Below are 22,119 nucleotides of genomic sequence, written 5' to 3' on the forward strand. Positions count from 1 at the left end.
ACGTCTCTGATCCCCAATCTGTGAAACGGTGGCGTATACGCTCGGACTCTTTAGATACAGCTAGCGACGGACTGTAAGTCTTCCTCTCCACCCAAAGCACAGAAAAAATCCCAGTGGAACTCCGTCGGAAACGCGACACCACCACCGCAGAAGACCTTCTCAGAAAGGTGACGTTCCCTGTAATTTTTAAAGGAGACACCAACAGGCACCGCTGTCTCAACTGATGCCTCGTCTCTACCGGACGCAACGGGACTGCCCCAAACGCTGGCTCCCCGACTACGCCATTTACACGTGAAGATACCCCGAGGATACCCGTGGCAAAAAAAAACCAATGCCAAAGATGTAGTCGGCAAACACGCGTACGCGTATGAGCCGTTGGGGGCGGCTGCCTGGGGGGATTTTTACCCGCAGCTCACCAGCCCCCCAACCCGTGATGCTCGCGCCGGGGTGAGAGTGTAGAAAAACCTACGAGAGGGGCGACGACGACTGATTGAGACGAGCTCATTTAGCGGTCCGATGTTCGCACATTTGCCCTCAGGGGCCATGCCAATACATGACTACGTCATGTGAAAACCAGTAAGCCACGTGGGACACTCCCACCGCAAGGAGAGTTCGCCGTTTGACACCCTACAGCAGCCAACCAGAGTTGCCCCGGCGAATTTTGGAAGCTTCATCGGTCGCCATGAGACGGCAAGGAGTTGCCTGTCCGATGCATCCTTGCATTCTGTAGACTTCCTGACTTCAGCCCGCTGGTGGGCGAGCCTTTCCAGGTCGAGTTGGCCCCGCCTGCCGTCTACGCTGTACGCATTTGACGGTGCTCGCGTGTCAGCTCTCGTGTGTCGCTACCACCGGCATTTAGAAGATGCACCGAGGAGGAACGTGATTTGCAAGGCCGGGATATCAGACCTGCCGATGGTGTCGTGACTAAATCTGTGTGCGGGGCTGGCGGACTTTCTGCGGCGTCCAAAACTGTGCATGTAGCGCTGTTTTACGTAGAAAAGCTCTGGGGATACGCTCTCACGCGCACAACTCGAGCGATGTTTGGTTCCCCCGCGACAAGTCCTGCCCAAAAACGCTCTGGATGTTCTCTTCAGATGGTGTGTGTTTTCCTCGCCTGTACCCGCACGTGCACACCGTGTTTAGGTCTCTCCAGCATCTGGCTCCCAAAGACTACCTTTTTCTACGGACCCGACGAAAGGACACCGCTATCCCCTGTATGAACAGTACTCTCTGTTGTGCGGGCTCTATGGACCACGGGGGGCGGACATGACCGTCCGAGCCACGGCAACTGTCGCGCGCATGGACTCTGTGGAGTTGCCCCGTGGAAACGCTTGCGCTCGTGCCTTTTAGAGGTGTACGCGTTTTCTGTAACAAGTGTTTTAAGTGACCTTCACCGCGCGCTGGAGAAGGAGTTTTCCAAAAGTAAAGCAGATCGCCTCAAACCCCATTTACAGGCGCCGGTACGCGGCCAGTGCTTCCTGTTGACTGGCCCACGCGCCCCCCGGAGGCGTGTCCCCTCCACCCGGCGCTTCCCGTCCCTTCCGTGTTTCCCTCCAGTCCTTCTTTGGCTTCTTCGCCACTCGCTGTTTGCTTCGCTTTGCTTCTCAGTGCGGTGGCGCGCCCATCCATGGGAGAATCTAGGCGCGTAAGGAAATCCACTCCCGACCCCTTTTGCAGCTGATGCAGGAGCTTTGCGACGCCCTCGAGTGCCAACTTTGTGTACTCCTCGGTTCGACGAGCCTAGGAGACAGAGATCGGCAGAGAAAAACGGCCATGAGAAAAGGCGAGTAGAAAGAGCAAACGACGCGAGAACGCGACGGAGGGAAACGAGGGAAAAGAATACCGGAGAGTGGACGAAAAAGACAGTGGAGGGATGACGAAAGACACCGCTGACGTGCATAGACGGTGCAAACACAAGCACAGCACGATATACGAACTGACCGGAAAACGCCCTCGGTCGCACCCTCTCCTAGTTCCCTCCTCGCTTACTGCGTTCAGCTGGTTGATGAGCTCGTCCTTGTTCATGCTAATGTTGAAATGCTCCATCAACTCTTCGTCGGTACGAGCCAGTGCGCGCCCTGGACGGAAGCACAGTCCCACGAAAAGAGAAGCACAGAAGCACGAAGACACCGAAATTGAGACACTGAGGCCGCAGACGTTGGCCTTGGGTGACACACACACCGGATGAGGGCAAACAGAGCCACCCCGCGTGTCCCCAGACACTACTCAACTCACGCACTTGGTAAATCAGACAGGAGACAAAACGGAAGCTCTTTGCAGGCACACGTTTTCACACACTTGTAGATTTAGAGACATGCTGAGATAGATGCATGTATCCCTGCAAACCCACGATGAAAACAACCGGAAAGGATCTGGTATACGTGTAGACCCACGTCAGCCGTATACATGAATGGGCGCGACAAGCAGATGGAAAACGCGTACACGATTGAAAGAGCGCAAATGAACACTACACGGGAAAGTGGAGATACACCAACACGAACTCGAAAAGACAATTGCAGAAGACAGACCTGCTGGAGATCGTTCACAGAGCATTTGTTCTTGCAGCGTTCTCTCCAAGTCATTCTCGCAGGTGACAGAGTACTTGTCTTCCGATGCCAAGTGCTGCGCCCACGCGCAACCACGGAAAACAGAAAAACGAGCATGAAAAGGTTCGCCGACCCCTGCAAAGGGAATTGCAGCGACTCGTAAACCTGTGTTCTTGATTCCTGAAGTAAACCTGTGTTCTTGATTCCTGAAAGGCTAGAGGCGTAGGTTACACGAGCGAGACGAGAAGTGCACAGATCGGTTTGGAAGTTTTGCTTTACAGCTGAAGTCACTCAACGCGGAAGCGAGGCCAGATGCTCTCCACCTGTTCCCTTCCTCGGACTGAGCGACCGAGGAGCCAGCGTCAGGGGGTCAAGAAAAAGAACGCGGTCGCAGTCAACCGTTTTCCGCTTCTCGATTGTTTTTCCCATTCGTGAGTCTGCATTTCCCTGCGCTTCTCAACTCTGTCTCCGCGCAGGAGCACACGTGCACTCTCCCTTCTTCACCAGAGGAAGGCCTTGGGCCCTCTCTGCTTACCATGCTCTTATCTTTTATATCCTTAATGAAGTGCATGTAGAGCTTCGTTGTGAGAGGCGCAGAGAGTAGCATCTTGACTACCCAGAACTGGATTCGAACCTAAAAACATCCACACACACACACGCAAAAACGGAGGTGATAAAAACCAGGAGGAACTCTATATCCCGTGAAGAAATCTTTTTTTTATGCAGCCCCACACGTGCGGGAGAACACACCACGACACAGAGAGTCAGAAACGCTATTCCCATTGCCGCATTCAACAATACTGCGCCTCCGGACGTGGGGGAGAGGTCGGGCCCTCGCTAAACACAGAAGCCCAAGGGGGATGTGTACGCGAGACTCGATGGGTTCGGACAGAGAAAAAAGGCACTATTTCATCACCGAGACATTCCCGACGGACTTCCTCGTAAATCATGCTGTCGGGCGTGCTTGCTCCATTTTCTTGGCGCGCGTAGATGTCGGCGATGCCCAGGCGCTGCTTGCGCATCGCCAAAGAGTCCTTGACGTGCTGAGTGACTTCGCCCATCATCGAACCTGAAGGAAAACGTCCAGGCGTCAGAGCGAGTGAAACCCGAGTTGGACCCTCTCAACTTCCTCGCCGTGCGGTCCTCCGTCCCAGTCCACCTACCCTCCCCGCAAACGTGTGTTCCACGCCCGAGCGCGGAAACGTACCTCCAAGGAAGTCTGCCTCGAAGCGTTTGCAGCCATCGAAGAAGTCCTCGATCATTTCAAAGTGGATTGCATGCGTCTGCTCGAAGATCAAATCGCGCATGGCCTGTGCGCAGTCTCGGGCCTTCTTCCTGACAAATCGGGTCACACCGCCACACGCACTCTGTCTCCCAGCGTATTCGCTTGAACGGAGATCACGCCCACCTGTGACGCGTCGTTGAACACGCACGGCTCTTCTACGGTTCCGCGCAACCAGGCGCTTTGAATTTCCGCAACAAGACACAGACGAGAAAGCGTCGCTTAAAAACGCGACCACGACTACACACCGGCGGCGAGACGCTTCCTGAACCACTTCACGTGAGTGGAGGCGACACTGTTATATAAATGCGTGGATGTACAATGTGAAATTCTGGAAAGCTCCTGCTGACGGCAATCTTGCTACATAGAGTCGTTGCTGTGTCGCGACTGTGTCTCTTCTTCGTCGAATTGGGGCTCCAGTCGACAGCGGAAGTTCTCGTGTTCCTCCTTCGGTGCGTCCGTTCGCAGCTGTCTCGCTCCTTGATTTCTTCTGGATTTTACCTCGAGTACTCCTCCAGACTCTGCTCCAGCTCCTCCATGAATCGGTGATTTGTCGCGAGGAAGAGCAAACCGCTGCGCAGGTCGCCGCTTTTGATTTGCCGATTCACTTCCGCACTCGCGGCGCGCAGAATGCGCCTCAAAGCCGAAGCGGCTGCACATGCGGCGAGCCGAGCGAGTTGGAGGATACCCGCACCCACGTTCGCCTGCAGCAGGTCGGCGACGAGCGGTTCCCAGTCTGCCTTGTCGATCACGTGCCGAACGCTGCGCATCATCTAAAGAAGAAAGGAAACGCGGGGGCGAGAAGAGAGAGGGTCACTCACGCGGAGAGAAACGAGTGAGGGAAGAGGAAAAGGCGGCGAGAGAGAGACGAACAAAAGAGTACGGCGAGAACGAGAGAGAGAGAGCTGAGAAGGACAGAAGAGAAGACGGGCGAGACGATCTTGGATCTTGCCCGGAGAAAGGAGACATCTAATGCGCGTCTACGACGCAGCAAAATACACCCCCCCAGTTTCCGCCCACCCTGGCGCAGGCATGGCTCTGCTTTCCGCTTTCGGGTTGGCATGCAAAGCAAATCACGACAGAGGACGGCCCAAATGAGACAGAACGCGGAGGAAGAGTGAAGAAGTGGAAAAGAGAATGGTGACCTGCTTGCCCGAGAGAGACACAGACAAAGGGAAGAGGTGATGGACGGAAAGGAAACGTTCGAGGGACCAGCCCCATGCCAGTCTCGCGGTGACAGAGAGAGCGAACCTGAAGAAGGACGTGATCGCTGAAGCGGCGATCGGGCTCGATGTTGCAGATGTGGAACTTCAGCCACCGGCCTAGGTGCGTCAGGGACAGTTGGTTCAACAGTCGCGTATCCGCAAAGTCGCCAGAAATCCTTTGGAGAGCATTCAAATTTCCTCGCCGATTTGCTGATCAGAGAGAGAACGCACGCGAGAATCGGAGACAGAAAGACCGCGCATATAAACGCGAGATAGAAGACGCCGAACGCAGGCGACCAGACCCCACAAGGCAAGAGAAGCACGACGCTGCTCACACAGCAACCGCGACAAACGCTCGGCCAAAGAAGAGACCCGCACGGCGGCTTCTTCTCGAAGCACTCCCCCGGTTCCCCCCTTTTTGGCGGGGGCATGTGGACGAACCGTGTGTCTCTCTCCTGAACCCGGAATGTTTTTCGCCTCTTCTCTCCTTCGTCTTCGGCCCGGTCCTTTTCCCGCCCTCTTACCGTGAGAGTGTCTCTCCAAGTCTCCCGTCGCAGCGTCGGCAAAAAGCTCGTCGAGCGTGGCGACTTGCTCGGCCGCCTGCGCGTTCGATGCAGACCGGAGGTCGGGCCCCACTAGCGCCTTCACGACAGCTTCGCTCTTCTCGCTGAATCGCTGCCTGCCGTCGCCACCGCCCGGGGAGGTTGCCAAGTGCGCCTCGAACGCACCCCCGTTCCCTGCCGCGGAGGCGCCTGCATGCGACGGACTCGACGCGGGCTTCTCCGAAGAAAACGCGGACAACGCTGGACGCAGCGAGAGGCTCAAAAGCTCGACCGCCTGGAGACCGACCCAGCCGTCAGGGCGATAGAAACGCCGCCAGCAACGAAAGCCTGCAGGAGGCGGCGTTGACGAATGGATAATCTGAAACAGAACAATCGAGGCAGAGACCAGAGCAACGCACCGAGCCTGGAGACGGAAGAGAACGAGAGAAGGAGAAAGAGAGAGAGAGAGAAAGAAAGAAAGAGAAAAGAGAGAGAAAAGGAGAGAGAAAGAAAGAGAGAAAGTGAAAGAGAGATAAAGAGAGAGAGGAAGTGAAAGAGAGAAAGAGAAAGAGAGAGAAAGTGAAAGAGACGTAAAGAGAGGGAGAAAGTGAAAGAGAGATAAAGAGAGAGAGTGAAAGAGAGGAAGTGAAAGAGAGATAAAGAGAGAGAAAGAAAGAAGGCGACACCGAACACAAGAGAGAGCGGACGCGACGACGACGCCCGCATAGGAGAAGCGGAATGGAATTCAAGCAAGCGGACGCGGAGCGAACACACGCCGAAAGGGGAGAGCGTGAAAATCGCGAGAAGGCGCAGAAGAGCGAAGGAGTATTTGACACAAAAACGTGGCAAATGCGAGACGATTGAGCCACCAGTCGGACAGCCAAGGCACCAACTGCGGTATTGGAGAAAGGAGGTTTGTAAGCGCTGTAGCACCCCAGAAACGCATTTGTCCCCACGGTAATAGAGGAGGACAAGAGAGGTATGTGTCCAAATGGAATCGTTTACGTGCCTCGGCAGCAGCGTTTCACCCTCCGCACAAAGGACACGGTTGACGTCTCCGCGGTTTCCCCCTCCTTCCCACACGAGATTTCCATTCGCCCCGCGCCTACTGTCTGAAGAGGCAGGAGAACCGCCAAGCGCTGTTTGTCCACAGTCTTGAACTGGGACTGTTCTCCCTGGAAGAAAAGCATAAAAAGACAGGAGCGAAATCCAAACTCGCGCCGGGAAAAGAGAGCTGGAGCGCAACGCGGCGGCGTGGCAACCACGCAGAAGATTTGGAACGCCGAGATGCAAACCGCCGAAAAGTTGAGAAAACAGACCCGAAAGCGCGACACGACCACTGAGCAAACGAGACAGCGCACGTCGAGGGCGTGGGAGGATAGTAGCATTCTTTCACTGTCTTGAACAGTCCCGTAAGCTTCTCCCCTCTCACCTGGGCCTGACCACTTCTGAAATAAAACGTGACTGTTGCTTCCTTGGAAGAGAGTCCGGATCCGTCGCCCGCTCCCGTGACACTAGGCACATCCAGGTCCTCTCCGGGGCTTCTCGGCGGCCCGACGCTCTGGACCAAACCGAACATGTTTGTTTCGTCTTTTGACAGCGTGTACCGAACGATTTGTCCAGGCTGCATCACTACTCGGCCATCGGGGCCTGTCACAGGCGCCAAGCTCTCCTGGAAAGAAAAACAAAAGCGGGTTCGACACCGTCGCACTCTACGCTTCTTACCTGTGACGAACGCGAACTGTCAACCCTGCGGTAACAGGCTCTGAGCAGGCCTGGAGGCTCTTCATGTCGCGTAAACGGAATTCTGGCGGTTTGGCAACTCCGCCAAACGAAATATCAGACGCATGCGACGCCCGTCTGCCGCTACCCTCCCTGGCCACATTATCTTTTCCGGCTTCTCTCTTCCGTTCTCTTCCTCTCATGGGTTCGTGCACCGCCCATTTTTTCCCCGTCCGCTTTTCGAGTTGCCACACCAGAGAAGAGCCGGTCTTACCTCGAGGTCCTGACGCCGGAACACTTCTTCTGCTTCCTTCTGAAAAGAAAGTAAACAGGCAGATTGGGGAAAGACGCTCCAGAGCCTCCTTTTTTGGCCAGAGTAGATTTGCAGGTAATCGGGGCGTGCAATTACCCACGTGTTTGCATTTGCGCCTCTGCGTGTGAATGTGGTTTTGAGTGGACGTACGCACGCTCGGCCCACATAAAACCCTGTTTCGAGAAGTCTTCGCACGTCAATGCTCATCCCTCACTCTCACTTTCCACACCTGCAAACCCTCCGCCACGCCCCGTTCACAAGCGACTTCGCTCGGCCCTCCGCTTTTCCGGCACGCATACTCCTCGAGACCAAACCGACCTCTGTCGAACTTCCTAGCAAACCCCACCTCGATTTCTGCTTCCCGAGCCGCGCGTTTCCCCCGCTCGCAGCGCGCTTCGCTTCACAGCATCTGGGGTGTATATACAGTGTGTCGCATGGGTTGCCTACGAGGATTTTCGTGAGGAATCCGCGGTCGTAGTGCTCGGCAAACAGTTCGCAGGCCAGCGCGTGGCCGTCCTCGAGGTTGTCTCGCAAATTGCCGCCGAAAGTCTTCAAGAACTCGTCTCCGTTGTGAGGCAGGCGAATGATGGTGTAGTTCCCCGTGACCAACTCCGTGACAACTTGCATGAGTTCCCGCAGATACAGCTTGATGCATTCCCTGACACACGCGGCGAGAGAGGCAACCGGAAACGGGAAAGGCGCTCGATTCTCTCTGAAGACCTCCAAAGCAGCCGAGACCACGGACCCGCCGACAGACACACACGCTGAGGACATCTCCTCCCCGCTACATTCCTCCAACGGCACGGTTTCGACGCCCCCGCATCGCCGACAGCTTCGTTGGTGGTCTCCCAAAAAGGCAACAAAAAAACTGTCTCCTGCCTGCGCTGTCGCCTCAAGGAAAGAGAAGAACCCCGAGCGCCCTCACCGGCAGGACTGGGGGCTTTGCATAGCCAGTTGCTCCTCGAGGTCAGAAATGCGTTTTTGCGTCTCCAGCCGCTTCCGCACCAGGCGGCGCTCAAGAAGGCCCATCTGTTCACTCAAGAGCCCCTGTAGGAGGCACAGAAACAACGGCAACACATTCCGCCTCGCGAATCAGGACTCGGTCCTCGGTCTCTCAACCGCCTCCTCGGCCATCGTTCTCTGTTATTGCCTGTTCTCCAACGATTCAGCGCTCGGCCGTCGCTAACGCTCTTCGCTAAGCGCCTCCTCGAAACCGACTGGAGACCATGCCTACCTGGAACTTGTGGTTCAACTCCTTCTTGAAGCGCGCAGGACTGAAGAACTCCGTCAGTTTCTTCGACAGCTGCGGGCTGGGACCGGGCTCAAACGCGGTCTCGAGCAGCTCGCGGACCGTGCGGCCGCCCTCATCCATCTGTCGATTCATCGCGGCGCGTTTTGCCGCGAAATCCAGCGCGTCTTTCTCCTCAATGGACAAGGAAAACAACTCGAGGAGAAAGAGAGGAAGAGGAGCGCCACTCGAGTCCTGCAAACACCCCGCGGCCGCGCATGCAAAGGCACATTGCGAGAGTCTCTGAGCCGTTTACAATTTCTGCACTATGTCGCAGAGAGGAGGATGATCCGCATTCCTTCCGCGAACTTCGATGACGGTCGAAGGCATGCCAGGGACAACAGACGCAGGCACGGCTGCAAGCAACGCTTGCGCTGAAAAGTTCGAGGACAGTCTGACCTTGCTGTCCCCACTTCGCGCGCGCCTGTAACATGCCCCAGGACGCGACGAAAGAAACCCCGTGACTCAACAACACACGAAAAACCTAGACCCGAAGTTAAAAAAGACCAGAGTGGGGACTGCTGGAGACAACCCACGCACTGCGGAGACTGAGAGAAAATCCAGTTGTAGCTGCCAGGAAAGATCACGCGCAATGAGTCTGTCACAAGAAGCGGTTAGAGAGACGAAGAACAAAGAAAGAAGAAAGGCCAAAGAAAGAAGAAAGGCCAAAGAGGAAAGGACAGAGAGACGACAGGACCGAGCAGGAGAGGAGCCGGGAGTCGGGGGAACACGGGAAGGCGCAGCGAGTCAGAGGAACAAGGCTGAAATCAAATGCACATGCGGGACGACATGCTGGAGGCGAAGAGGAATGGGGGGGGGAGGCCTACCTTGACAGCTCGTTTCAGGACGCGTTCCAAAAGCTGGGACTGCGTTCGGATGTCGTTCTTCTCGTTCACGAGGAACTCCTTGGCGCGGGTTCCCACCACCACAGTCTGGCGAGGCGTCAGGCCGAGCCCTGAAAAAACAGAGAAGAGGAAGCAAGTGAAAAACCGGCAGGCGCCGAGGACAGAGAGAGCGAAGACGGCCAAGACGAGGGCGGGCAGGAAGGGATCGAGGACCGAAGAGACAGGAAATGGACAGAACGGAAGAAGAGCGAGGGAAGTTCGAAAGCCAGTGGAGGAAGGAGGGGGGAAAACCCGGAGAGAGAGAGAGCGAAGGATGAAGAGAACGAACGCTCGTGAAGACCGAGAGCGCATTCCCTTCGATTTGAAGGCCGGACACACGAAAGGCTATCATAAAGCTGGGTTGAGGCGTGGACGGAAAGACGTCGCCTTGGTGGTGGCAAACAGAACTCCTTCTCGGTACTAGCGCTCCTGTTTTCTTTCTGCACGTTCCAGCGTTTTCCGCCCTGTCTCACCTTTCGGAGGCGCAGACAGAATGAATTCCCGGAGACTCCACGGCCAGTTCGCTGGGTCGTCCGACGCTTTTTTCACGAGAATGTACAGATCGTTTGGGTTGTTCTGGACGTAGGTTCTGACGACCGACCGCGTCTGTGTCGCGCCAGCTTTGCTGTCGTCCTTGACTCCCGGCAGATCGACAAACACTGCATGCACGCCGTTCGGGACCGCGAGCTCGACCTCGAGTTCCTGTGAAGAGATGCGCTCGCCCTGTGAAGACATGATTTCCTTCATCCGCGCCTGCAGCTCTTTGACTTCGATCTCCTCGCCTCCCAGCCAGCACTGGACGCTGTCGGCGGACTCCGAAGGCCGCAAAAGAATCACGACGGGTTGCCTGGTCCCTGTGTCCGTGCTGCTGTACCCAATAGGCCCTCCCATGATGTAGTCTGAAGAAAGAAAGAAGGAAAGAAAGAAAGCACAAACACACTGAGAAAAAATTCCCTCCACTTTGGGCGCGCGTCTCTCTCTGGCGACGCTGGCATCGCCTGCTCGGTTCTCCAGATTTCCCACGTTTCGTCTGTCTACGGGTGCGCGCCCTCGTGCTTCGCCCCTTCCGTCTCTCCCTTCTCTCCTTCCTTCTTCCCTCGTTCCCTTCTTCCTCTCTCCGGCTCGTCGCCGCCTCTCTCCCTCGCGGGTCTCTCTTCTACGGCGCTGCTCGCGGCTTCCGAGTTCGCAACTCCCTCCTTCGGCTTTTGCATTTCCACGTCTCCCGCCCTCCCTCGTGTCGTCGCTTCTACACTTTCTACGCTTTTCCTCTCCGTCGTTTGCGGCCGCTTTTTCGCCTTTCTCCCGGTCCCGTGGGCTGACCAAGAAGGGTTGTCTTGCCCATGCTCTGCTGCCCGAAGACAACCAGCCTTGGGATCTCCGCCTCGAGACCCGCGAGTTTGAGGAGTTGGAAACAGAGAAGGTAGGCGCTGTTCGCGTCGAGTTTCCTCTTGTCTCCTTCTCTTCCGCGCAGCTGCTCCAAGATGCCACGCGCTTTCTCGAGGAGCGGTTTCGGCACGTCTTCCAGTGTCTCCAACAGCCTCGGTTGGTGTTCGGCCCCCGGTGCCTCCTCGTCGTCTTCGTTCCACCCTGACTCGCGCTCTCGAGAAGAGGAAGGAAGAGACGAAAAAGTCGACGCGTGCGGAGACGCGCGCGAGGGCGAAGGCCCCGGACCCATCGTGTCAGAAGACACGTGAGACGCACGCGGGAGCGAGTTCGACATGGCTTCTTTCCGTTCCCGACGCGCGTATACGCGAGAGGGCCGAAAGAGCGCAGGCAGGAGAACCACAAAGGAAAGAGGAAGCTGACGGAAACGAAACGCTTGGCCCGGGGAAAACGACTCACGAGACGGTGAGAGGCGAGAAGCGACAGAAACGGGATAAGAGAAGAAGCAGGAGACGTGAACGCAAAGGGAGAGGGGCACGCAACAGCGAACCACGTGGCCGCGAAACGTTACGAGAGGGCCAAACGATGAGAGATCTTCAAAACAGCAGACGCCAGCGAAGAAGGAAACGGCCGCCAAAAAGACGGGAGACGATGAGGAGACACGCAGTGTGGGAAACGAAGAGAGACACCGCGAGCAAGTGGAGGGGCAAACTGATGGAAGGAAAGAGCCTTCTCAAAAAACAACAGCGAAACGAAAACGGAGAGTACGAGTGCTAGAGCAGCATCGAGACGGTCGGCACTCCGTCGCGAGAAACCGTGGAGCGGTGACAAGCACGAACGGGCGGCGCCACGTCTCATCAAAGCGAGATGCCGTCAGCCGGGAAGCCCGAGAAGGGAGGGGAAAACAGCCAGAAGGCGACGCAATCGATTGCTGCGTGACGCCTTTTTCAAGATGGCAAACTTGCGTGCAATCGAAGCGGCATCAGATGATGCAACCGACCAAGTTTGAGACAGAAAACCGTCACGGCTCCCAAGGAAAGGCGAGGGACCGTCCCGGGCACACGGCACGAAAGCCGCGTGTACGGCGAAGCCCGCGGAAAATCTGTGTCCGTGGTCAAGGCAGAGAGAGACGAGAAAGCAGAGAAGACAGAAAAAACACAACTCCGTGTGCACATCAAGCAAACTGTTCCGGAGGACCCTTCAGAAAACGCGCCGTGGCATTCTCGCGACTCTCTCTCTTTCTCCGGTGTGTAAAAGAGGCGGATAAGCGAGCGCATCAACGCAGAGGAGCGCGCCGCGGAAACCAAAACACGCACGACGAAGCAGCCGAACGACGGGAGAGAAGAGGAAGACGGGGAAATAGTCAGGAGACCGAAGGAGTGACGGTGGCAACGAAGGTTGGAGGCTTGGCTTCGACGCGGAGTTGTCCGTTTTCCCCGCCCCGGTCCCATGTACTCGTGGATACTTTCGCGGCGGAAGGCCCAATAGAAAGACAAAGAAAGAAGCCTAGCTTCACAGCCGGCAAGAAATAGGAAATAGGTACATCGGCGTTTCGACTGGGGCACTGCTAGACACCGGCGAGACGCAAAGGGACGGTCCAGGAAACGACGCTGTGCGACAGAAGCATTCGTTCCGTTTCGAAGGCATGCTCCACTCAGCCTCTGAGTTGATATACCTCGGAGAAAAAGGCAAGCCTGGGACACAAAGTCGAGGACAAGAAACCCAGGCCGTTCTCGTTTGTGCACAAAAACGAGGACGGAAGGTCGTACAGGGTGTGGCGGCGAGATCGCGCTGATAAAGCAGAGCCTTCAAAAGATTGTGCTTCAGACAAAGCGGGAAAAACGCTTTTCCTTTTCCGGACATGGCCGTCGCATTGTCGAGCTCCGCGCCGAGGCGACAGACCGCTGTCCAGGTAGCGTCGAAAGTGTGGCGTGGAACGCTTGCTTGCCGCGAGGTCTGCTTGTTCCGCAATACGCCCGTCAGGGAAAACCTTCATTTTAGCCGAAAAAAGCAGGATGTCTCAAAAATGCGCTTCTGACGTCAAGCGGCAACTGCGTGGTGCCACTGCTTGAAGTGTACATCCACCGTACGGTGTCAAGCAGCGCTGTGTTTGAAACCGCCTCCAGGACACCTCGCCTTTGAGTCGCTCAAGTGACACAAAAATCGAGAGATGGAAGAGCGGATCGGCCGTCTGCGAAGGCTGCTTCCCTCCGCGTTGCCGAACACCGAAAGGGAAAAACCGTACGCTGTCCAGATACGGACAAAAAGGGGGGCGCGGGAGAGGGTGTCTTCACTGCATGCACAGCGCGAGCGGCGCAAAAACGAGTGAGTCGCAGCCTTCTCGCGGCGGCTCGGGTCATCCGAATTGCCCGGCTCGGTGCGTGCGAAGCGGGAGCGAGGCGCGCGCAGGCATCGGCAGGGGCCGAGGCCGGGAGATTCGGACGCCGGCGCTCTGGTCCCGTCCGGTGTCGCACCTCGGAATAAAGGGCGAGGAGGTTCGCACTGAAAAGGCTTCGGGTTTTCTCACACATAAGGCGGAAGTGTGTCGCCCGTCCAAGGGTTCTCGGTCGACAGCGGGGTTCTGAACGACCGCATCGCACGGTGGAACCGTGTGCCCGTCTGCTTGTATACATGCTGACTCGGGACGAAAGGAGGGGCGAGGGTTTTCTGCGAGAAGGCCAAAAGTTGGAAGCAGAGTGCTATTTTTAGGTCGCCCGCGAAGTCACGAGAAAGCAAGATTCGTGTTTCGAGAGGCATGGCGCGACCTAGGTACAGTTTTTTTTCTGAGGGCCGGGGTGATGGATCCTGATCCCTCGCCGTCAGGGCTCCTCGATTTAGGTGATGGTGAAGGATCACTCCTAGGATCGGCTGCTGTTTTCCGTTTTCACACGCTTTGCAAACGCCTGCCCTCGTTTCTGCCTCCTTCATTCAGCAGCTCCACCTCTGCGCGGAGGTAACGGTTCGAGATTCGCTTTTATTCGTGTTCCAAGCCTCCACTCGCAGGCGAGCCGGTTTCGTTCGAACCGGGGTTGTAGTGGCGAAGCCACGCGCACGGCCTGGAACTGGTCTTGCCGTTCTGGGGTATGTGCGTGCGTTGCCGAGGAGCTGAACGGAGCAAACACGTGGGTCGTGTCTCCTTTTTCTTCCTCTGCGGTTCACGACACAGGGGGAACCAGTAAGGCGCCGCCCCCCGTCTTTGCCCCTCCGGGCTCTCTGCGCGTTGGCCGCCTCCACCTGCAAATCGGGGGCCGAAACGTTGAACGTCTGCCGCAGCTTGGCGGTCAGTTGTCGCGGTGTGTCTTTATGAACGGGAGATCTCTCAACCATTTGGCCTTCCGTGGAGCGGTCAGCTGAGAAACAGACCTCCTTTTGACGGTCCTCCGCGCAGTCATTGTGCTCCGGCGCTGGAGAGCCCCGCCGCGCAAGTCTGGGTCGAGTGCGAGGTACTATCCGATGAAAATAAGCTGCTTCCTTTCTGCAGTGAAAAGAGGAAGGCATTGCCTTCGTTTATATCATACTTCTTTTCTCGCACCCACCCTGCGGGCACCCGGCCTCGTTCCCCACTTCGGGCCGTCTGTATTGGAAAGGTGTTGGGTTGAAATTTCGGTTCCAGCAACACACACACGCCGCAAAGCCCACTCAGAATTCTCTAAAGATCGGTTTCGCGAACTTTGCCTCCCACAAAATTTCCCCAGTTCAAATGCCTCCTCGTGTGCCTCCGATGAAAAAGTTCCGGAGACTGCAGCTAGAGGCCGGCCTCTCACAACCTTCATGGGCCATCGACGGAGACGCCGTTCGCCGCGGGTACCGCCTGATTGTCGAGACGAGGCCAAGCTCGGGCCATCCGGGCGCCGGACCGTTCCTTTTCTCGATGAACACATTCCAGTTCTCCCCCCAAAATGCAGAATTTCCTCCTGGTCCCCGCCAACTCTTACCGCTTACTCTAGGCAGACTGTCCGGTTAAGCACTTCCTTTCTACCCCCACGCCTTTAGGCGCCGACGGCTTGCTGTCTCCTTGCGGTGCGTTTCCCCGATCCTGTTGCGTTTCTGTGTACGTGGAGTGTAGCTTTCTGGGGCAGCGTCGTAGACTCTGGTCGCGTTTTTCTCTGCAGCGTGCGTGTAGTGCGTCCTTCCGCCCCTCCGAACGTCTCGCTGTACGTGGCGAGACACGAAGCCGGAGCAAACGCGCCTGGAAGTTTTGCCTTTCTTCGGGATTCGTGGCTTCAATCCCGTGTCCCTCGACGCGGAGTCCGCGTCTTCCGCAACGGCTTCGATGGCGATCGAGTCGTAAGCCGTCAGCAACTTGGTGCATCGTGGTGAAATCCTTTTCTTCTAGAGTCCTCCCGGTCCAGAGCGACTGCGAGCGAAGCTCAAGAGGACAGCAAGGTGTGGAGCCGAATGCGCGACTGGCGCGGTCGGTCGGCAAAGGAAAGAAACCGTCGTCTCGGCCGACGCAGCAGACCTGGCGAAGGCCTCCGTCTCTTCTCGATGAAAACGCGACGCAGGCCCTCGTGAGGCGCTGTCCTTCTTTAGTTCCTCTGCAGTCTTTCGGCGGCCCCCCTCTGCGTTGATCCATCAGCCGGGATCGCGTGCCTCTTCTTCGCCCCGCGGGTGGCCTCGCTGCGGTCCGCTTTTGCGGTTTTTTGCAAAGCCAGAGTGACCGCTGTGCTCCCGTCTCCGGGTTGTCGCGTCCCCGACTTGTCGCGTCTCCAGAGTTCCCGCGTCTTGTCGTCATGTAGCAGCCATGTCGGGTTCTAATGGCGACGAGAGCTCTGCTGACTGCGCGTTGACGCCGACGCGCAGGAGCAGCCGAAAGGAGGCTTCGTTGGAGATGGGAAAGCGCGATAAAGCTTCTCGTCGAGAGCGGAAAATGGTCTCCCTGCGACAGGCGAGTTCGCGCCGGGATGCGCGCCCCCACGTGTCTGGGTCCGTTCTTGTTCTCTTTGTTTGTGAAGCCGTGTGCTTCTTCTGTCTCGGCAGCATCTTCTGCTACTTCTTCTGGAGTGAGCGTTTCGCCGGATCAGCCTCTCGCGAATCGCTCTCTTCTCACCAAGAGGCGGGTGCACGCCCGTCGCCCGCGTCTCCCGCTGAGTCCCCAGAGGCCACGCATCCTGCGTCCTCTTTGGCGGCTTCGAGCGCCGAGCGTAGGCACCGCCGACACTCCGAGAGCGGGGAACTCGGCGCGCGAGACCTCGCCTCCTCCGTCGATGCGGAGTTTCCCTTTGATTTCAGCGATTTCTCCCTCGGTGCCCCGCCGATCCCCGTGCACGCGGACTCTCCACCCCCTAGTCTGTTTAGGCCCCTGCGACTCCCGGGCCAGGCGGCGCGGCGTCTCAACACCGAGGGCTCCATCCTTCGAGGCTCGTTCGACACCAGTCGCGCGGACGAAAGCGTGACGGAGGTTAGGAGTCGGCGCAAGAGAAAAGGCCCAGACGGCGCTCCGGGCGGGAGGGCGCCGGCGAATCGGCATTCTGAGCCTTCGTGGGTGACCTCGACTGTGGCGTGGACTGACGGCTCGCAGAAGGAACTCTCCGCGGAAGAGTATGAACTGTCGACAGAGATGTGGGGACACCAATCCGAACGCAGCAACGACGACGACGGCGATGACGACGACGAGGACCACGACGATCCGTCGACGGTCACGATCGCCCCGCACGCGATATTTGACGCGTCTTTCGGGGGAAACAGAGGGTTGCAGTCGAATTACGAGGCGAATTCGCTACCCCACGGGGCGGAGACCGGCCACGGAAGCACTCCCGGCGAGCCCCAAATCGCTGCAAGTGGACCCACGACCGAGCCGTCGTCCAGCGACCGAGCGGAAAGCGCCGGAACGCGAAATCAGGCAGGCGCCAAGGATGGATCTGAAAGGGGGGACAGTGGAAATTTCACGGCGACGCGCGGGTCGGATTCCGACAGGGACGAGGACGGAGGAGCAGCGCCGAAGCGATCGCGCTCCAGGAGCCGAGACAGGAGAAAGAGAGACGAAGACTCCGGCACCCACGCAGCCAACGACGGATATGCTGCCGGCCAGGGCGTCATGCACCGTATGTGGGTCACGCGGCAAAACCTCGCCAAAATCGCCAAGAAGAAACTGCGTAAGTCGACTCAGCGGACCACGTTTTGATGGTCGTTCCTCTCGCACTTTTTTGAGGAGCCCAGTCAGTTTCCTTATAAGTTTTAAGTTTTGCTTGGATGCACAGTGAAACAGAGGCACAGCCGCCAGATTGCGGCGCGAGATCTTCCCGCGCAGGCAGGCGCTTTCTTCCTGTGGTGTGTGCCGGCGCGTTTTCAGCGAGTTCCGGGGGGCCAGCGTGTGTGAAGTGGAGAGAGATGGGGTCGGCGTCGCGTGCCTCTCCGAGGCCGAAGTAGGGAGGCGAAAACGGATCCTCCGTTCCTGCACACGTGAAGTTGCTCTTGAGGTCCAAAGGCGTCTTGCGCTTTCTTCTGCTCTTTTCTCTCAGGACAGTTCCACTGCGACATGCCGCGGGAGCAGGTGTGCGACTACCTCAAATCCGATCAGCAACAGTACCGCGTGTGGTTCACCTTGGCCGTTCTGTATGGCCTGGAGTGGCCCTTCTACTCGTACGCCGACGGCGGCGGCACGCACTTTCTTCAGGAACTTCTCGAACAGACGCGCGACTTCGGTCCTCCCGCCGGGGCGAGCTCTCTCGTTCGGAAACGCTACGAACAGTTCCGCGAATGCGGGATGCCGCAGGCCTTCGAGACTGGAGTAAGCGATCGAAGGAGGGTTCCCGAGAGGCAGAGAAAAGGCCACGAAACGGCAGTGGGGCAAACGCAGTGACGATCGTAGAACAGAGCCGATACAGCCACATGCTCACAGCGTGAGTCTAAACAGAAACGACGAGCTCCATTTTTCTTGCTGTCGAGGAATGCCCGCGTCAACTGCGGGGCCCGAAATACCCTAAGAGTGTGTGTAACCGCTAGGGCACAGGGAAACACGGTCGCTCGCAGTTCTTTCTCGTGCTGGAGATCGCGTCCATAGCCCTGTCAGTGCGTCCTTGTAAAACGGTTTCCAGAGAGGACAGTGTGTGAGGACTGTAGACATCCCCGTTCCTTTCGATTGGGAGCTCTCCCTAAACGCGCACGGTGTGTGCTGTCCCTGTGTGTGGAAGTGCATGCCGGGTTTCCTCTCTCTGTAGCAAACGCTTGCCGGATTCCGTCTTTCTTCGGCAAGTGGAGCCTCGCTTCTTGCATGATGTGCTGGCGCCTGGGAATGTGCCGCAGCTAAACAAGCTGATGGAGTGTCTACCGTCTGGGGCGGAGTTCCCCAACGTCCTCAAGAAGGCGGCGGAGAACCTTCGCTTCCGCAAGGTGCTCTTCGGCATGGGAGACGTGCACGTCCCGTTCGACGGAATCACGAGTCTAGCGCACGTCTTCGACACGGTGGAAGACGCCATGGGCCTCGTCTGGGGGAAGGATGTCTTCCTGGGCAAAGACCCTTCTGCGCCTGCACACTGCAAACGTAAGGTCGCCGAGGAAGAGGCTGCCGAGCCGCGAAGCCACGTGGGAGCTAGACACAAGCGCTATACATGTTGCTAGTGTCGCTCGCTCGCGCGGGATCCTCCGAAGAACGCGCGTATGCCACTGGCATTTTCGCGTGCCGCTGCTGCAGGCTTCAAAGGCTCGCCGTAACCTGACTGTACGACGGGAGGGGGCGGCTGCGAATTTCTGGAGCTCGCGCGATGGGTCTCGGGATCTCCAGTTCTGTCCCTTCGGGCGGTAAAACGCGAGGCGCATGGTCCTGGGTGTTTGCGGCTATGGTGTTGCACGAGAAGTGTGTACGAAACAGAGCTTCCAACGCTGTGTATGTTTGGTTTTGTGTTTTGCAGCGTTCACTTCCGATGAATTGTACTATAAGTACATGTTCGCTTTCAGTGAAAGTCGGCGGTACTTCTCCATGGTTGTCCTTCTCAATCGAGCAATGCGGCAACATGTCACCCAAAAGTAAGTAATGAGAGTCGCCGAACGAGAGTTTTAAACGGTGAACAGGACAACGAAAGTCGAGCGGTACTGCGTGCTCTTTGGCTCTCCAGTTGTCACTGCTACGTCCCTGGCGGCATTGGTATTTGCGTCCATGAACGTGCTATCCTCCCAACGCACCTGCGCCGCTTGAATTTGAAGACATGTGGATATTCGCCTTTATACAACCTGCCGCTGACACAACCATATTTACATCGTTTAGTCGAATTTCGGGCTGCACATGCTAATGCAGTTCCGGAAGTCAGCCGTCAAACCTCACGTCGTGTTTGGAAAAGGAGTGTGTGCCAAGTGCTTGCTGAGTTCCGGCACACATGGTTCAGGCAGGTTGCTCACTCCACAGCGGCAGCTGGATGCCTCCGTTCGAGGGATTCTCATCATGTGTCTATATCTGCCGTAGTCAGGAATTTTGCTGTCGCCCGGACGCTGTGAGGAAGATCGGGAGGACAGGTGAAGACACGACGGGAGGCCTAGCAAAAGAGCACGCGTGTGTCGGGAACCGACGTGGCCGAGAGTTAGCCGGTACCACGTACGCAACGAGTGACGGGGTTCATGTCAACTGCCGGCTGCTTTCGCTCGCTTTCAGGCCGCACAATGGTATCATCCTTCTTCTCGTCGAGCAGCCCCACGTCTCCAGCAGTTCCTCCGCGACCTCAGCTGTCGCGTCTTCTGCTTCGACAGCGGTCCTCGGGTCCTCCAAATCCAACAACCCTCGGCGTCTCTCTGCGGTGTCCTCGAGCAGCGGCTCGGCGCCACGGAGTTCTAGAGGGGGCTCGGGAGGACGCAGAATTCCAGAGCTTGGGGCCGACTCGGATCCAGATTATTTTCAGCGGTTACAGGATTTCCAGATGCTGCAAGAGCGAGTCAGACAAAGTGTTCTTATGAAACTGGAGAGCGCCATTGTCCGTTTCTACCCCACGAGTAAAACGATGCGAAAAGATATCGTTAAGCTGCCGGATGTCCGAGTCTCGGGTTTCTTCGCCCGCTCCGCAGAAGGTCGGACCCACGAGAAAGGTCTCGTAGGGTTGGAAATCGACTTCAAGCTCATGGAGCGGTTCAAAGAACAAACCCCTCCGAATAGCGTTCTGATCCAAGTCACTTTGCTGGACCTCTGGGCAACGCAACCGATCGAGGAATGGCCGGATGTCATGGATCCCTCAAAGAAACTCGTTTCCTCTTACACTGCGACGCAGCTTCTGAAATCTGAGTTGCAGTGGGACCAGTCGCTCGCAAGTTTTGAGTGGGGTAGAACAAAGTTCATCTACTCGACCGTGTCGGAGGTGTTTGAGTATGAAAAAATCGACACTGCTAACCGCGTCAGCTTCGATCCAGACATTCAAGTTATGCTACTGCAGAGCTACAGTGACTTCGTCGCAAACGGAAAGGAAGACGGTATGCTGGCGATGATCATCGAGGTCCTGCAGCGGAAGCCTTTGGGGCACTCTGGGGTTCCTCGAGAGTTCCGAGCGGACCGCATTGTCCTACAGGGCACAGCGACGCCCCTAGAACAGCATGGAGGCGGGAAGGGCCAACTCTACAGAAAGATGCAGTTCGGCTCAGGAATTGACTATGGCGAGGTTCTGCAGATCGAGAAGGCAATCAGAGAGCACACAGTCATGCTGCATCTCAAAATCGTTGGCCTAGGTCACGCAGCTGCGGAAGACTGGCGTGGCCTGAAGGCGCACGAAATCCTGAATCGCCTTGCTCAACGACTTCGAGGAACTTTTGAAATTCACTACGTTTATCCGGGGAAAATGCCTGACAGTGTAAGCGAGACAAACGGTGAAGGGTTTGGGACGGGAGGAACAGGCACAGAGGGCCGTAGAAGCACAAGTGAGGAAGAGTGAGACCCGAAAGCCCAGACAAGACACTGGAAAAAAAACTGTGCTGCAAAAAATGACGAAGAAGAGGCGGTGGATGGAGATCGGCAGTGTGTCAATGCTCATCCGACGTTAACCTCTTCAGATCTGGGCTGGAGCTGCTCTCCAGCGCCTCGGGGGGGGCGATGGCCGGATTCGAATGTGTGCCGTCAGTTGCAGCCTATTTGGGATATACGCATTTGCTCCGTCTGTCTGAGTGCCGCCCTTCGTGGTGTCGAGGAGTCACTCACGTGCTTGGGCAGTCCTGTACTTAGAGGCGATGCGACGAATGTGATGATCGAGCCGTACCAAGACACCGCGAAGGTGTGCAGAGAGTCTCTCGTCTTGGTGTTTTGTGTTTTTCAGCCTCAGGTTGCGAGTCGGTCGGTGAAATGCACGAACGTGATCCCCGACTGGATCCTAGCTTTGGCAGTTTTTGCGACGGCCTCGTTTTTTATCATCTTCATCATTCTTATGATGTACCACCGCAAGCTGGACGTGCCCTGGTGGGTTTCCTGTTGGTGTAGCCGGTTCTCGCCTTGGGAGAAGGACGCCGCAGACAAACAGAGCACGTGTCCAAGCGATATGGAGAGCAGCCGAGGCGATGGAGAAGTAGGGCCTAGGCGTCAGTCATGTTTAACTGACGATGAGGAGTGTGAAGACCCGCGAACGGCACACTCGATGACACGCATAATAGAAGAGGACTACGACTGGGCCGACTACGGACATGCGGGTGATATCTCGCGTGCGAATACGCCTACCCCCCGTAGTGGCGCCTTTGAGCACGTGTCCGATTCTTCCGTGCGATCGACCTTCAGAGTCGCTTACAAATGTGGAAGCAGCAGTGGAGTTTACGGACTGGCAGGAGGGCACAGACATAGCTCCTCTTGTGGAAGTTTAGGGTCCGCTAGAATTCCCTCCAGAGGCTATGACGACGTCAACATGGGACACCCAGTCGCGCCCCCAGGTGTGTTAAACTCTATGCCTGTAGTGCGCACGCCAACACTGACGAGAGCCGTTTCAAGACGACTGGGGGCAGAATCAGGTTTCACGTGAGAAGCCCGCCTCGAAGAACTGATTCCCTTGGGGGGGGGGGG

General features: G+C 57.0%; 2 protein-coding genes across 2 annotated transcripts; one reads left to right on the forward strand and one right to left on the reverse strand.

Annotated features, from left to right (window-relative positions):
* Positions 1-1,437: 1,437 nt before the first annotated feature.
* On the reverse strand, positions 1,438-11,502 carry NCLIV_036080 (conserved hypothetical protein; the record flags this gene model as incomplete). Its single annotated transcript, XM_003883810.1, has 18 exons — positions 1,438-1,740; positions 1,990-2,078; positions 2,529-2,622; positions 3,082-3,180; positions 3,482-3,615; positions 3,754-3,881; positions 4,330-4,601; positions 5,080-5,243; positions 5,558-5,954; positions 6,685-6,750; positions 7,008-7,247; positions 7,572-7,610; positions 8,058-8,268; positions 8,536-8,657; positions 8,845-9,093; positions 9,726-9,853; positions 10,256-10,681; positions 11,103-11,502. The coding sequence occupies 18 exons, from the start codon at positions 11,500-11,502 to the stop codon at positions 1,438-1,440; spliced, it is 3,561 nt and encodes a 1,186-aa protein (XP_003883859.1).
* Positions 11,503-15,909: 4,407 nt separating this feature from the next.
* NCLIV_036090 (conserved hypothetical protein) lies at positions 15,910-22,078 on the forward strand (the record flags this gene model as incomplete). Its single annotated transcript, XM_003883811.1, has 6 exons — positions 15,910-17,260; positions 17,627-17,895; positions 18,411-18,648; positions 19,016-19,130; positions 19,750-20,929; positions 21,389-22,078. 6 exons carry the CDS (start codon positions 15,910-15,912, stop codon positions 22,076-22,078), a joined length of 3,843 nt encoding a protein of 1,280 aa, XP_003883860.1.
* Between the last annotated feature and the right edge of the window lie 41 nt (positions 22,079-22,119).

Source organism: Neospora caninum, chromosome VIII (genome assembly GCF_000208865.1).
Source record: "Neospora caninum Liverpool complete genome, chromosome VIII".
Taxonomy (NCBI): domain Eukaryota; phylum Apicomplexa; class Conoidasida; order Eucoccidiorida; family Sarcocystidae; genus Neospora; species Neospora caninum.